This window comes from Aspergillus vadensis (genome assembly GCF_003184925.1).
Source record: "Aspergillus vadensis CBS 113365 unplaced genomic scaffold BO88scaffold_1, whole genome shotgun sequence".
NCBI lineage: Eukaryota > Fungi > Ascomycota > Eurotiomycetes > Eurotiales > Aspergillaceae > Aspergillus > Aspergillus vadensis.
The window spans coordinates 637,396-653,052 of record NW_020292039.1 but is presented as its reverse complement, the minus strand read 5'-3'; the positions used below and the strand labels follow the sequence as shown (position 1 = coordinate 653,052).

Below are 15,657 nucleotides of genomic sequence, written 5' to 3'. Positions count from 1 at the left end.
TAAGTGTAGAGAAGTAGTCGCAATGGTCTGATTCACCACGTTTTATTTCTGCTGGCTTTATATATTATTTGTCCACCCGACATCTAAGCAGTGTCATTCAACATTAATATCTGTAAGTAACCGAGATCACCTATCCGAATTGCTTTTTCTATTGGCAGAAATGGATCATTGTGATACATTTCCATGTCTTCCAGCCCGATGGGGATACCTTCGGCTACGCTCGGGAAGCGCGAATCCGATTGGTCCAGAGAAGGTGAACGAGACTGGGTGGAGAGGTTCCCCGCATTATACAGGACACTAAACTACCGTTGAGATGAGAATGCTTGCTTCGATCCCTCACTCATTTGAATGCCATCGCCCGAGAACACTGCTACCATGTCAGGCCGGCCACATCGCAGACGACGAACTGAGGTTGCCTGTTCGGAATGCCGATACAGGAAGCTAAAGGTATTTAGTAGTGCTTCCACACTGAGACAGCCAACTTCAATTTAACAGCACTGACATCAATAGTGTGAGGGAACAAGGCCGGTGTGTGCGCGATGTCAGCATAGGAGAAGAGAATGCAGGTATCAGCAGCCTATAGAGTCTGGTATTCGACGTCCAAAGGCTAAGAGGTCAAGCTACGTGAGATCCTGGAGATAGAAGGAATGCTGATTTGCGTTATATAGAGACCAGCAGGACTTGGCTCGCAGGGTTGAACTCCTGGAGGATAAAGTTGGTCATGGAACTGGATCGCAAACACATTCACCGAGTTTATTACTTGGGAAAACAGTGAGCGAAGATACGAGTGTCGATGAGCTTGCCACACATGCATTCTCTGAGACATCCCTTGGTCATGTCTACTTTGGTAGGTGGCCTTCTAGCTTGACAACAAGCCAATCTAATTGTCTGAGGCAGGGTCTAGTTCAAACTACGCCATATTTAGACACATTTCAAACGCATTCGCAGAAAGCGCTCTCCTACACCTCACGCTAAGCAGCCATGGATCTCCCGCTATTCAAAGCTGTAGCATAACAGAAGGAAAACAGAAGTCAACTAGAAAGGAACCGTCATTAGTAAAGCAGTTTTCAATACCTCTGGAAGATATACACGCCCTTCCGTCTAGGGATGAGGCACTGCATCTTATTAGTCGCTTTTCCACAACAATCGGTGCCATTCTTCAATATGTCAACTATGAGACTTTGTTAGACACCTATGAGAAAGCCCTCCTTGAAAGGCCCCCAAAGTTCCAAAGGGGCTTTTTAGCTCTTCTGAATATGGTTTGGGCACATGCATCTGCGTCCTTACAGCTGCCGGAAGCAGAGGTATTCTACAGCCATTGCGCAGGTCTTCTCGACCAGCGAACACTGGAGAGACCAACATTCGAACTAGGTGAGCCACCTATGCTTTTCCAATGCTTTCTCTTAGTTGACAGTAATGCAGTACAGACATTACTTCTGAAGTCCCTCTACGAGCAGAACCATCAGAGATCTACATTGAGTTATACAACCCATGCAAACTGTGTTAGAGCGTCATTGCAGATGGGCTTTCATTGTGCCTCTGTTCGGGATGCTCAAGGACATACATCTGACAGCCTGTATCGAAAGTTGTGGTTGGGGGTTTTGAACAATGATAGGTAGGTTGATTCCACCCTTGTTCTTTCAGGACATAACAAGATTTGTTCTTCTTCACACTTACGACTACCATATCCAGTCAAATGGCAGATCTGACCTTAGTAGAGTTATGGGCTTGACCCAAGGGAGGCCACTCCTTATACCTTACGCTATTGGAAAGACCTGCAAAATAAAACAGCCCGCAATACCAGGGGATATAGGTTCCCTTTATCTGTTCCAGATGACGTCTGTTAACCCCAAAAGGATTTAAAAATACACATGCTTACTTGATAAAGATCCTCTAACTCAATCCTGCACGACATAATCGCAACACTGTACGATCAAAATTTGGACTCGGGCCAATCTCTCAATATGCAGACAGCCATCAACAAGCGTGATAATCTACACTTCCAGCTCGAACAATGGGCCGACAGCCTTCCTAAGAGCATTTCCCTGCTCCCGAGTGGAAGGCTAATAGACCAATCAGCGGTTCCAGATTCTCGCTGGGCCGTACGATTACTCCTATGCATACAATACCATAGGCTGGAATTGACCACGAACTTCCCTCTAATGATGAGAATCTTAGAGCCCGACTCAATGAACTCACTTGGAAAGCGTACCCGGGAAAATATTCAGCGCAGTTTCTCCCAAATCCTCAAGGATGACTGGTTCGCAGTACGAGAAGTGCAGCGTTTAATATCCCACATTTCCACACTCCAGGGATGTATTGACATGTACGCATCATGGTACACATGCAACTACACAAGTTTGTCTCCCCAAAGGATTCCCACCTGTGAACCAAAATGCTAATATAAGTCCAGTATTCACAGCCCTCCTCCACTGCCTAGCACTATTCCTCCTCCGCCAGCAATACCCATTAGATTCGGAGCCGACGCCACCCCAAATACGCCAGGAAATAGAAGCCTGCCTCCACACAATGAGAATTATCAGTAGAGGAAGCATCGTGAACCAGAAGGCGGACTACTGTATCCAAAGTTTACTTGTGGTGTTTGACGCCCTTGGTATGCTAACTCCCCCTTTAAACACTTTATACAGACTATATTACCTACTAACATACCTGTAGTCAACAATCCTCATGAGAATACAAGTAATCCATTAGACACATTGACCACCGAATTTATTTTCCAACATATCAAGCTCCCAACAGAGGAATTTCTCAACCAATGTAGTCGGCACGAAGAGTCAGAGCAGGCGCAATTGTTTTTGGATATCTTTTCGAGCATTCCGCTTTGTGAATGAGTTAGACATAGTTCTAGTTCGTTATGGGACTCCTTCGATCACGTACCAAAAAGGTTATAAGCATTGGAACCTGAGGTAAAATGGTTGTAGGAAATGGGAGGATGCCAGGGAATCACTGGGGATGTGGTTAGTGTTTAGGCGACTGGCAGTGGCTGTGCTAATGTGAGAATACTATCACTGGGCGCGGCGTGCTGCGCCCCTCTAGGCATGGCGGAATGGATCGGATCTTGACGCAAAGTTTTTTCGGGTATAGGGGGAAAATGTCGTGGGAATTTGGATTACAGGGCTATCAATAGCTAGGAGCCTCCTAATATCGTAGAGAGAAAAGGGGACGTAGTAATATTCTTTAATTAGACCTAGTTATATATCAAATGCTAAAAATTCGTGTGAATGCTAAAATAAAAGGTGAGCCCATGCATGGATACAGACTCATAACGATGTGAGAAAATGAAGAAAAAAATAAAAGACCCGAATATATATCGAAACATGCAAACTGGATGCGTTCACGATAGTGGCCCACTAGAAGACTCATCGGCGTCCGCGTTCACGATCTTGGCGACCCTCAAACACGTTTCACATTTGTTCATGCTGCGAGCCACAGCTACCTTGCGCTCGAAGATTGTAGCTCGCTGGTCAGAAAGTACGAGCTTGTTTTTCAAGTCATAAATCTCCTTTTTATACTTCTGCTCACGTTGTTCAAGGGATTTGATAGTCTGGGTATGTCTCCTACTCTCCTCTTGTGCGGACTCCAGCTTGGCGGTCTTTTCTGAATTGATCTTTTTCAGATCCTCAACCTGGCCTTGCAGCGAGGCGATAACTTTCTCCTGATCATAGTTTTTGAAAAATGTAGTTTCGAACCTCCATATGAGGTTTTTGAGATATTGTACGTCCGATGGAAGGGAAGGCCTAGTAGGCTCAGTCGCCTCTTTTGTAATTCTCTGGTGGCCTTGTTGATTCTCCCCACTTCTTGAACTCGGTGTCATGCTTGTTCGCCCGGGCATGGGTCCTGCAGGAGGGGTTTTATTGCTGGAAACGCCCGTCTGGAATGTGTCAGTAAGTTCAAACGCAAGGCTAGTGAGCATGTGTAGCTTACACTTCCGTTAGGCCGAGAGTCAATCATATCAGTATCTCCCTGGGCATCAGGTCTGCCTACCCCTGCTTCTTCTTCGCCGCTTTGGCGGCTTTCAGGAGCATTGTTTGTATCATCGATGACGATTGTCTCGATTCCATCTAGACCTTCTCTTTCACACGGTAGACTGGGCCCCTGAAGTGTCTCTTCGTCGGAGTCCTGTTCATAGTCCGAAGAGCTATCCTCGTCTGTCATATTATTTTGATCCGTTTCTTCCACTTGATCCCTTCCCGACGAAAGGACCGCAGCTGTTCTGGTCTGCTTCTCTGGACGGTTCCCAGGCGCCATTTCGTCGGGCAGTGAACGCTTATTGGTTCTAGTTCGTAGCGTTACAATGCGGGCTGGAGGAGGGTCCCGAGGGGTATCGGGGTTTGACTTTGAAATCAGTACGACAGCTATCAATATAGAGATGAAATGAGCTAAACATACAATGTTGGCTTCTCGTCTTCTTCGTATACTCATAATCTATCATGAAGTCAGATAAGTCCTGGCAGTGAAAGTAAATAAGACATACGGAATAGGCCTTCTCCAAGGCGTTCTGGCTCCTATGGGGGAAGAACTGCTGGGTAGAGTGTAAGTATGCTACTGTGGGCAGAGGGAGTCAATGATAAATAAAAGGGAAGGAACTATCTATGCACACCTTGCGAAATTCCTTCCAGGGCATGTGACTGTACATTCTTCGCTGATCCCAGAAGCGCTGTCTCTCTTCATCAGTCCAGGTGCCGCCAGTCTTGATGCGAGCTCTGGGCTTTCTAGTAGGTTTGCGCGAGAAGGTCGGCATGAGGGTGATGGTAACAGAAGATGAAGAGACCCGCTTGAAGATATTTAAAAAAGGCAAGATATTATTGTAAAGCTGATTTGGAGGCAAGAACGCAAGGTATTACAATGAGGATGCCTCAGAACTTCCAAGGCAGTGGGGGTGAAATAAGGCTTTCGGCGAGGCTGAATCAAGCGCTCCGACAGGCAGAACTGAAGTTGAGCTCAGTCGAAAAAGCAGGAACAAGAATCCCTGTTGTGTTGAGGTGTAAATTCGCAATTAGAGATACCTTTCGATAGATAGAATACGCGGTAGCAAGCTTCCTCACTGCGCGGTTCACTCTCCGCAGGTGAATACCCCTAGTAATTTTCACTCCCACCTCTAGTTAGAAATACAGCAAGTTGGATATTATAACCCTACCATGTGATTATTCCAGATAGAGGCATAGTATCTGCCTCTCACCGACTCTTTCCAACAGACATTTTCTCTGAGATAACGCAATGGAAAAGGACGCTAAGGAAGCAATGCGGCGTAGCGAAGGTGCATTAGCAGCGTCGTTAGCCTCGTGCCGTTGGCTTTCCACCCCTGCGCAAGCCAAATGACAGTTCTGGCGACTTGCATAAGCGCTGCGATTAGACCTCATTCGTGCATTAGACGGTTTCAGAGGATGAGATAACACCTCCCGGAGCACTCAGCCTTGCAGGCACAGGATTGTTGTTGCAGCCTTGTAAATGAAGCTGAAAACTCCTGAAGCTTGAACTGGTCCTCGGGTGGAAATTCCCACGTGCACGCTCGCAGATAACAAGTTTCTGGTTTTTGACATGTTATGTATTGGATAGCATTGAAAGACTATTAAAGGAATTTGAATTGGGGTTTTTCATGTTTTCTTTGAGATATTACAATCCCCAAGTCTGTTCACCGCCGGCTGAATTCAAGTAGCACTCGAAGGCTTATCTGGGTTCCGTTCCTTGAATTTCCTACTTAACGGTAACATTCGATCTTTCAAGCCCAGTTTCAACCCAAAAAGTCAGGCCTCTCTATATCAGTTCTAGCAGACCCATTTGCTCAGCAATATGCTATACCATGGAACTAATGATATACAAAATCGATAACTCACTCCAGGCACTGTTTATCTCGAAGCAGGAAATGTTGTAGTATAATGTTGTAGTATATCTCAGAATAGCCTCACGGAACATAATGTAACAGCAGAGCGCCCCATAGAGCAAACAACTCAAATGACACGGCTAGGTCTACTGATAACCATTCTGAAATTGCTATTGACTTCTTCAACAAGCAGAGCTGGTACGTAGAAGTCGTGAAATTGTTGAATAACCATGCCGGACGGCCAAGGCAACATCATTTGCACCATCAGTCTCGCATGCGTTTCGATCGGCTTCATAGCCCCAGAAGACTTTGAGAAGACGCCGCGGGACTAATCGCGGCTTTTGGTTATTACTTATCTCTACGGCCCTTCTCAAATGTGCGCGACTTTCAGAGCCTCGAATATCCATTGGAGAACCCATTCCTGGGCTCAGCTGCTTCAACAAATAATCCCCTAGACGATATCCGGTCTTAAGCGAATCGGGTGCCAGGATTGGATATGTGACACTCGCTCCATGCTGAATGAGAATTCTGACTGTGCTCTTCCTCCCACTGGCTGCAGCAAGTTAAAAGGGGCGTAAACTGTTCGTAAGGGAGATTCACATCTGCGCCATGCTGAATGAGACTTTCCACCATGCTATCTTTCCCGTTGACTGCAGCAACTTGAAGGGGCGTAAAGTAGTCGTTAGGAAAATCAATGTAGGAATCATGCCCGATTAGTAGTCTGACGACGGCGTCATGACCATATTTTGCAGCCTGAGCAAGTGCAGTCCAGCGTTCATTATCCTGCAAATTGACGTCCACACCATAGTGAATAAGCTATTGCACCAAATCTTTGTATCCCTTCTTGGCGGCCCAAGTGAGAATTGTACAATCATCTCGACCGATGCCCGTCTTGGAACTTCAGTTCGGGTTGAGCCCCTTATTAACTAGAAGAGTGACCAATTTAGGATCGTCATCCTCAACTGCTGAAAGTAGCACGGATTCCATCTTGCATCGATCGCTTGCCAGGTCAATGTGAAGAGAGAAATTGACAACTTCCATGTGACGGTTCTGAAAAATCATAGAGGCGGGCAGGATCCCCTTCATGATCGATGGCTCCCATATCAGCTCCTTCCTCAACAAGAAGCTTTACCGTGAGTATATGACCAGATGCGGCAGCCACGCTGGTCTATAACTTCTCCATATTCACGAGTGGGCTTGCTCACGACAACATCCCCGAGCTGAACTCCAGCGTCACGCACCCCTCCGCCCACTCCGACTATTAGTCCAAATCGAAGAGATGGGAAACTTATGCGGACTCCAGTGGCTACGACCGCTGCAGAATTAGTCCCGTAAACCCCAGACGATAGACTAGTAATAACACCGCGATGGCCGTGGAAGACGCCGAAACTATACGTGTTGTTGTCGTGAGGTCGGGCGGGCAGGTCGGGTAGACGCTCGTCCAGCAGCGCCTCGGCGGCTGCCATCTCCACGGGTAAGGCGCAGATCCAAGCTACGGTGAAGTCTTCATGGCGTAGGGAGGAAGTTGGCGAGCTCATTTGCTGCATCTCAGGCAGAGAATATTCTGTTCAGCGATGACTGGTGACTGGTGGTCTTGGTATTGTGTTGGAATGTGTAGAAGGATTGATGGAAGTTGGCAATCGGCGAAATCGAGACGCGCAAGGCAGTATTTCCAGCTGAGTGGCTAATGACAGGGATTGACGTGGCAGCGAAGAGCATCGCGCTTTCTTTTTTTTTAATGGGCTAACATGGCCAGGGAAAGATGCCTAAAACTGCGGAAAATAGCGAAAAGATGTTGTTTTACGAGATGAATGCGCTGGAAACTACATAAATACGGGATAGTACCAAGAGTAGGAGTAGTTACCAGAGTCTCTCCTGCAATGCATCATCAGTCTACCGGCTTATGGGCAATATTGGCACTAACTCAATCATTTAGTCAACCCGTTGAGACCTGTAGAACTTTATTTAATTCAAGCGACGTTGCAATACTGCCACAGTCCTTAATTCTCCATAATATCCAGCCAAATCAACATTCGGGATGAACATGAGGCCGCTCATAGTCAGGGTTAAACGAATCCCGCTCAATTCCCACGCCCGGCCTGACAATACCATGTTCGTCAAATGGATTTAGCCCATTTCCATACAAAAACTCGTATACTTCCTTTTCAATCCAGGTCCCTAAGCCAGGCCGTCTATTCCACACTACATCCACACCCACAACAAGCTTAGGCCTTTTACTAGTACTTCGATATCTCCACCGTGTACGGTTCCGGATTCCTTCGATCAGAATTGACCAATTGTCAACATCAGGCTCCGAAAAACTCAGAAAGCTCAGTTCTACTGAGCTAGTGATGAGTGGCAGTCGATCCAGAAGCCTGACCATGCCAGTAGTATGGACTGACAAGCCTGAGAGTCCAAAGTGGCGGAGTTTCTGCCAGTTGGCGACAGGAAAAACGGTATCAAGTCGAATATTCGAAAAGTGAATATCGCTAGACGAATTTCGCTGCAGCGCAGACACATTGGCTTTGAAGCTGAAGTGTTCTAAATCTACCGCAACTCTCAACACGTCTCGCAAATTCCCATTGGAGAAAATAGGCCATCCACGTTCACATTGATTGGAGCATATAATAGCAAGATCAAGTCGCTTGAAGCCTGGCTGCTTAAGGATAAATAAGAAGTTAAAAAGCTCCTCACAGGGTTGTTCAAAGATCGTGCAATTGATCCCTGTGTTCAGCTGGTTCACATCAAAAACGAGCTCAGAGATGTTGTGATGCTCTCTATCTCTTGCCAGCACATGCAGTGCACCCTGAACTCCACGCCATCTATCCTTCCAGTGCTCGTGCAAATCGGTCCACAGAGAAATGGCTGGCTGATTCTCCTTGTGTGTCGGCCATCCGCACGGGACAGGATAATTAAACCCGGTTGGGAACGTGCGAATCATGGGTGTCTGATAAAGAGGGTGGAAGATCCGTGCATGGATAACAGGTGTAACTGTGACTCTTTTCAGGGCTGGAAATTGCTTCAGCCCATACTCAAAGGCTTCCACGTCGGCGTTAGTGCGAATGTTCTCTTCCTGTTTCCTACTCAATCTATCATAGAGAGCAAAGGATTCTTTCAGCCATACCGTGGAAGCAACATCTTGCTCGGCCCGCTCTATGCAATCCGCTAACCCCGTATAGTCGGTCTGGTACCTCCGCAAATCTGCAATATTTTCTCGGCAAGCATTGATGTACCAGAGTTCAGCTCCTGCGCAAGGGCCTTGCTCTCGTAGATTTCGCCCGCAGTCTAGCACCGAGAACTGGGGTGGGAGTAACAGCCGCGTGTCATCCCAGATGATCTTTTTGATGTGCCGGCGATAGACTTCGTGGTCGGCAACCGCACGGAAGACATCAAGGTTACGTTGGTCAGCGGATAAGAAGACACGTTCAATACGTAAGTGTGCGAATTCGTGCAGAAGCTGGGATGTCAGGCGTAAAGACTTTATATCACGGTTGGGTAGATAAGATACAATCCTCGCAAGTAACTTGGTTGGAAGGCTCGTAAGAGCTTCTGCTGTGTTCCCTCTGAGTTCGGGTACCATCGTGTCCTGAGGCAAAAGTGAGAGTTAGAGCGAGGAGACTCTGAAAGCGCTAGAGATAATGATGGTAGGTAGAATCTTGTAGTGTGAATATTCTTACCTCGCTGTATATGTTAGATGTCTAGGTGATGCGATTGTGAAGATAGGAGGCCACTAGAGTGACCTCAGAGTGACCCCAGAGAAATCGACGGTGATGAAACTCAAGTAAGAAAGCGAGGAGAGTCCCGCATGATAGCATTTTCTACTTCCCTCATCATAATTTGAGCTTGTTGAGGTGTTATATTGCGATAGTTGATGGAAAGGAGTCATAGAATTGTCAGGAACTAAGCAAAATACCCTATGCTGAGTGTTCAAGGTTGTCGGAACATACATCCACTGGTGTGCCTTACTTCCGGTACTTATCGACCATGTATTTGAGTTTTATCGCGACGTGCCTAAGAGCTCTTTGATGGCTCATGAGGGCAAGACGATGCCCAATAGTCTCATATTGGTGCTCTTGAGCCTCCAAGGGTACTATTGCGATAGGTAAAACCAACTTACTGACAGCTAGAGCCTGGCTAATAGATAGCGTGAAACTTAGCAGCCGTAGCAACATATAAGGAGGGGGGATTTATTCTATTAGTTAGTGGTACATAATCAGGTCCTCCACTATTTTGCGTCAATCTTTATTGTCTCTTGTAGCAATCGAATTTCTTCCAACAAAGCTTGCCCGCCATTTGCTAACAAACACTGAGCCACTGTAGCACCCAGCGCCTCAGCATCCTCGTCCGTTCCCACTTCCGCTGTCGTCCGTTCGGATAGCAATGTTGTCCCATGGGGGTGAATAATAGTGCCATCTAGTCGCAATTGAGCTGCCGAGGAAGCTGTCGGTGCCTGTTCAACAGTGCATTGTACTGCAACCGGAGACGAGCAGCCACCCTGAAGAGTGCGCAGCAGTGAGCGCTCTGCCAGACAGATCCGTCGGGTAAGTAGATCTTCAATTTTGCGAACCATGGTCTCTGTATGGGTATCCTGCTTGCGGATTTCAATGCCCAAGGCGCCCTGTCCGACAGCATACGGGAATTCCGAGGGAGGTAAGCGCTTAGTGATGCGGTCTTCTAGATTAATGCGGACCATACCGGCCGTGGCCAGGATGATTGCCGAAAATGGCCCTTCTGGGTCATCTAGCTTTCTCAGTCGCGTTCCGCTACCATGCCAAGTTAGAAGAAAGTCAAGTATTAGGGACAGTAAGGGGCTAATTTCTTACAGATTGCCACGGCATTCCTCCACTTTCAGGTGTGGGTATCTGTATCGAAGTAGGGCTTTCCGTCTAGTGGAACTAGTGCCCACCACGGAGCCGGGGGGCAATTGACTCAGATCCGTATACTGCGACCGCAGCCCCTCCTTCATCACCAATGCATCGGTGGGATCTTCCCGATAAACAATTGCCCCCAGTGTGCAGTTCTCTGGTAGGCGCGTCGGCATATCTTTGAGGCAATGCACGAGGAGGTCCAACTCTCCTGCGCACAGCTTGGTTTCCATCTCTTCGGTCCAAATGTTCTTTGCTGCATCAGATGGGCCTGCAAACTTCAAAAAAGGACTGCTCTTGTCAACATCACCGCGCACCACCACGGTTTGCCAGGGAAACTGGACACCGGGGTGAGCACGGGTCAATTCCTTGGAGACATGTTCTGCTTGTACTAATGCCAGTTTGGAATTGCGGGTACCCAGGCGCAGCTCCTGTACTGTGGCTGGCGTATTCTGTGACATCTCAAAGTACGCGATAGTGACTGAGAAATATGACTTGTGCTTAGTTTGTAGATGACAATTGGACTTCGTGAAGTTGAGGATTTCAGGTTTCAGTTCGCCTGTAGTCAAATCGATAAACTAGCCAAGTTTAGGTGACTAAGAGATAAGCGCTTGTATGTTTTGAGACTAGTGATCCAGAGTGGAGGCCTGAGAAGAACCGTCCTGTTATCGATCATTATAACTTAAACTCAGCGAATGTAGAAATTTGCCAGTGGAGATTATGAGATCCAGGTAGCATATCTGGTTTGGAAACCATGCGATGTTTAGATACCAGGGTTTTTGTGCATCATCCGGCAATGAATCTTTAACGAGACGCCGAACCTCTCTTCTCGAGAAATCATCCACAATGATAGAGCTGAATATATCAAGGATGTCGAATAGCTAAGAGATGAGCTTTCCAAGAAAAAGTCTTAGTTTCCATGTCAATGTTAATCAGAAGATTCGTCATTCGGGGATAGTTCCCTGTACCAGATCTGGTCGAGCGTGTGCTGAGAAATAATACTATCGCGGACATAAGATAGACATCTGTCGGGACTTGGACGAAGACAAGGAAGATAATATTTCCTTGGGAACTTTCAGGCCGATTGATAAAGGAGGAATTACAATTGTGGGAGCCGATCACCACAATTATGATTGACTTTGTCCCCGCCCCCAACACTGGCAACACAATTGATTCGTGGTCTCGCGCACATCAAACCCTGAACTAGTTGAAGTAACTGTCATCGCTGGTAATCAAGATCAGGATGTCTGACTCTTAAATTCTGACTATGTCATTTTGAGCAAGCAGAAAAGGGTATAGACGTTAAGGCTTCTTGTCTAACCCAGATACGATCTACCTGTTCTCCACTTAATATGAGTACTCTTATGCTGACTGGACCCTCAGCAATGTACCCGTCGACCTTTCTTACTATTTGCTTTGGCTTTCACGCCGTAGTAGAAATGGCTCCCAGCGTTCGAGGTCACCATCGGCGGCGTTACAATCTTAAGTCTGATGCGCGGAACCCAGAAGAATGCGAGTTAGCGACCCAGCTTTAAGAAAGGATGATGACGCTACGGTCGGGAGTCCTCACACCAGACTACCATGAAAGGTCCAGGCTCAGCGAGCGCCCAACTTGATACCGACCTCATTACCATCATTTACTCTTCTGACCCATCTGCTGATATAAAAGGGACCTGGCTGATCCATGATATCTATTAGCGAACAGCTGATGGGTAGAGCACCCGCCCTACCACGGAGACTTCGATAAATTCATACATCAGGACGGTTTTCGGATCTTGAGCGTGGATTATGACGCCCTGCCAATGGGCGTGGGAAAATAGAGAGAGGAGGAGTAGGAGACAGTTCCGGAGATAGAGCGCAAGTCAAATGCGGTCTTGGATGGCGTGGCTTTCTTTGCAGCGGGAGTCGCCATCTTTCTGATGCCACAAATCACGGCAGATGTAGTTAGGGGTAATAGTACTTGTGAAGTAGGTTGCGGTAAAGACCACGGTTTCAAGCGTATAATAATCTTATGCGCAGACGAGGTGTCGAATACGAGCTTCCATGATTCTGAGAAGCAGCGAACGGACTCGGTCCATTATGGCTTTCTGTTCGGAGTAAAACACGTGTGGGCCATTCAATCAGCGCCACGACTAATGCCGGGAATTTTGTCACGAGAAAACAAGCTGAAGTTGAAAGAAACAAGTTGTTGTGTCGTTAGTTCTACTGCAGCACTGTGGATGCATCAAACCCTACATATTCCCGAGCCGTGCCCCGGGGCTTCAATTTTTGAGCGGGACACTCCTTGCATCCAGCATTTGACATAGAATATTACACCTCTTCTTCATTCATCGTGGCGGAAATATATGTAAGTTTTGACACTCTGCTCAGTCACATATCATGGGACCCTTTGGGTTGGCTATGACACGAGATATTTGTCTCAGTGCTATGCAGGGTTAAGCATCGAAAAAGAAAACCACCCAATGCAAGCCGAGCTATGAGAAATTTTCAGATGTTCAATAACCTGTCAAGAAGGATATGATATCCTCGGTCCAATAAATCAGTGCTAATCTGACGTATTCTCGGCGGGAGAGACAAATTCCAGCTGACAACGTGGAAAATAGCGTAAGCCACGATATGTTCTATACTTGCTCTCGATTCACCCCTTAACAGACTTCTCAAACCTCCTCAAACTACCCAAGAGAAGGTACTCCGTACTGAATCATTCGAAATACGGTGCAGCGGGGAAGACACGTGCATCCTCGGTCACTCTCAAAGTTGGGACTTCGCTTCGAGGTTTTGTGCAGATCCCCCTCCGTTCTGATGAGTTGACAGTCCCTGGAGAGTATCCTCCGTCCGACGGATCATCAAACAGTCTATTTTAGCCCCAACGTTCGTGCCGATCTAGAATCAAATACGCAAATACGCAAATACGACACGAAATATTGCCCTTTTTTGAGGATTCATTGCAACAGGTGATATACAGTCCGTTCAGCATGGACCCCCTGAGCATCGCATTTAAGGTGGCCAAAAGACCTCGTTGTACCAGACATGGCCCAAGCAAAGCTATTCGAGTCCAAGATGATAGCAGCTGCTCTTCTTCTGGCCGCAGTGGCCCCTGTTCTGGCAGCACCTAACACCGATGCTGTGTCGGTTTGCCAGCACCTACACACGGTTTACCCCCAATACACCGTCTGGGACCCCACAGGCACCTACGCAACTGAGACATTCTGGAACCAGTCCTACTACAGCAATGCAGTCAAGGAGTACTGGAACGGTGTGAACGCCGATAACCGTCCAGCCTGCGCCTTCTTCCCTGCAACGGCGCAACAGGTCTCCGTTGCAGTTCAGCAGCTGAACAAATATCCCACAGCACCCTTTGCACTTAAAGCAGGTGGACACAACTTCAACGTGGGGTTCTCCAGTACTAATGGAGGCGTTCTTATCACGTTCAACGAGAACATGTCCTCAACCACCCGCAACTCGGACGGCCAGAGCTTCGACATCGGTCCGGGAGCACGATGGGGCGATGTCTACGACGTCACGCAGAAGACAAACCAAGTTGTCGTAGGTGGCCGATTGTCCAATATTGGCGTGGCAGGGCTCACAACTGGAGGAGGATTGTCATACTACTCAGCTCAATATGTACTTACCTTACCCCACCCCCCCTCTGCCCCCTCATACCAACATCCCAGCACTAACCCAACTCAGGGTCTAGCATGCGACAACGTCATCAACTTCGAAGTAGTCCTAGGCAATGGCACCATAACCAACGCAAACAGCACCTCCAACCCAGATCTCTGGTGGGCCTTGCGCGGTGGAGGCAACCGCTTTGGCATTGTCACCAAGTTCACCCTCAAGGCCCATCCACTCGGCGACAACGGACAAGTCTGGGGTGGCATTCGCTCCTATACTGCCGACAAGCGCGAGCAAATATTCGCAGCGCTCTCCAACTTCACCAGCGAATACCCAGACGCCAAAGCCGCCATCATCCCGACCTTCGACTTTGGCCTGCCCGGAGCCCTGGTCTCCAACCCCGGTATTTTCTTCTTCTACGACGGGGCCAAGCCCAGCGCCAACGCCTTTGCCGGACTCGAGGATATTGAACCTTTCATTGACTCCACTAAAACCGGAACCTACACCGATCTAACGAACGCGATAGGCGGAGCCAAGATCTACGGCATCAACGCCGCCATCCACGTTAATACTTTCCCCAACATGCCGTCCCAGCAGATGACCCAGCTGTTTGAGACCCATTGGACTACGTACCAATCTATGATCAAGAATGATTCCTCCCGGAACTTGGACTTTCAACTCGGTACCTTTACCCCGCAGCCGCTGTCGGTGCGTATTGCTCGTGCTTCTCAGAACGCTGGTGGTAATGCTCTCGGTTTGGACCCTGCCAACGGTGATCGTGTCTGGGTCGAAAATGACTTGATCTGGGTGAACCCGGTCTGCAATGATGCTTGTCCTGAGTACTTGCGCGAGGTTGCGGATACTGTGAAGGAGGCGTTTAATAACACGCTGCTGGGAACAAAGCCGACGCACTATCAGTCGGGTGATGTTGATTGGATCTCGTAAGTCTCATTTCTCGGGTTTATTCATACAGTATACTGACAAGTGTAGGTCCAATCCCCTATTCATGAATGATGCTGCCGACTACCAGGATGTGTATGGCAGTTATGGACCCACGAACAGGGCGAGATTGGCGAGCATCGCTGAGGCGTATGATCCAACTGGATTCATGTTCCGTCAGGGCGGATGGTCATTTTGAACTTGACCGTTCATGGAACGGAGGAGTGCAAGAATGGTACAGTTTGTTGGATGATAATCTATCGTGCGTAGTTGACTGTTGAGGACGCACGTACCCTATAGTATACCGTCAGCAGGATAATGGAATATCATAATGCTTTCTTTAAGTCTTACAGTGGAATTCGGCAGACAAACCTTAACTTATTGTTCAGCGACTAT

The 15,657-nt window shown here is 47.7% G+C and overlaps 6 protein-coding genes across 6 annotated transcripts; 2 read left to right on the top strand and 4 right to left on the bottom strand.

Moving 5' to 3' along the window:
• Positions 1-350: 350 nt before the first annotated feature.
• BO88DRAFT_483346 (uncharacterized protein) lies at positions 351-2,852 on the top strand (the record flags this gene model as incomplete). Its single annotated transcript, XM_025712216.1, has 9 exons — positions 351-447; positions 511-614; positions 669-847; positions 898-1,371; positions 1,423-1,615; positions 1,719-1,838; positions 1,889-2,358; positions 2,414-2,614; positions 2,677-2,852. The coding sequence occupies exons 1-9, from the start codon at positions 376-378 to the stop codon at positions 2,850-2,852; spliced, it is 1,989 nt and encodes a 662-aa protein (XP_025568053.1). The 5' UTR covers positions 351-375.
• A 387-nt stretch (positions 2,853-3,239) lies between these two features.
• Positions 3,240-4,762, bottom strand: BO88DRAFT_483345 (uncharacterized protein; the record flags this gene model as incomplete). The annotated part of the gene is made up of 5 exons (XM_025712215.1): positions 3,240-3,892; positions 3,946-4,356; positions 4,411-4,446; positions 4,496-4,543; positions 4,622-4,762. 5 exons carry the CDS (start codon positions 4,760-4,762, stop codon positions 3,356-3,358), a joined length of 1,173 nt encoding a protein of 390 aa, XP_025568052.1. The 3' UTR covers positions 3,240-3,355.
• Positions 4,763-6,870: 2,108 nt separating this feature from the next.
• BO88DRAFT_459502 (uncharacterized protein) lies at positions 6,871-7,389 on the bottom strand (the record flags this gene model as incomplete). The annotated part of the gene is made up of 1 exon (XM_025711093.1): positions 6,871-7,389. One exon carries the CDS (start codon positions 7,387-7,389, stop codon positions 6,958-6,960), a length of 432 nt encoding a protein of 143 aa, XP_025568051.1. The 3' UTR covers positions 6,871-6,957.
• Positions 7,390-7,868: 479 nt separating this feature from the next.
• BO88DRAFT_328179 (uncharacterized protein) lies at positions 7,869-9,422 on the bottom strand (the record flags this gene model as incomplete). The annotated part of the gene is made up of 1 exon (XM_025702547.1): positions 7,869-9,422. One exon carries the CDS (start codon positions 9,420-9,422, stop codon positions 7,869-7,871), a length of 1,554 nt encoding a protein of 517 aa, XP_025568050.1.
• A 521-nt stretch (positions 9,423-9,943) lies between these two features.
• Positions 9,944-11,238, bottom strand: BO88DRAFT_354356 (porphobilinogen deaminase). The gene is made up of 2 exons (XM_025703674.1): positions 10,666-11,238; positions 9,944-10,605 (listed from the first exon to the last, which is right to left on the bottom strand). The coding sequence occupies exons 1-2, from the start codon at positions 11,166-11,168 to the stop codon at positions 10,068-10,070; spliced, it is 1,041 nt and encodes a 346-aa protein (XP_025568049.1). The 5' UTR covers positions 11,169-11,238; the 3' UTR covers positions 9,944-10,067.
• Positions 11,239-13,767: 2,529 nt separating this feature from the next.
• Positions 13,768-15,460, top strand: BO88DRAFT_459500 (FAD dependent oxidoreductase; the record flags this gene model as incomplete). The annotated part of the gene is made up of 3 exons (XM_025711092.1): positions 13,768-14,253; positions 14,398-15,263; positions 15,313-15,460. The coding sequence occupies 3 exons, from the start codon at positions 13,768-13,770 to the stop codon at positions 15,458-15,460; spliced, it is 1,500 nt and encodes a 499-aa protein (XP_025568048.1).
• Between the last annotated feature and the right edge of the window lie 197 nt (positions 15,461-15,657).

Coding starts and splice junctions, on each gene's coding strand:
- BO88DRAFT_354356 (XM_025703674.1), bottom strand. CDS start 11,168: ATGTCACAGAATACGCCAGCCACAGTACAGGAGCTGCGCCTGGGTACC. Junction 10,606..10,665: donor GAGGAATGCCGTGGCAATCT/GTAAGAAATTAG, acceptor TTGGCATGGTAG/CGGAACGCGACTGAGAAAGC.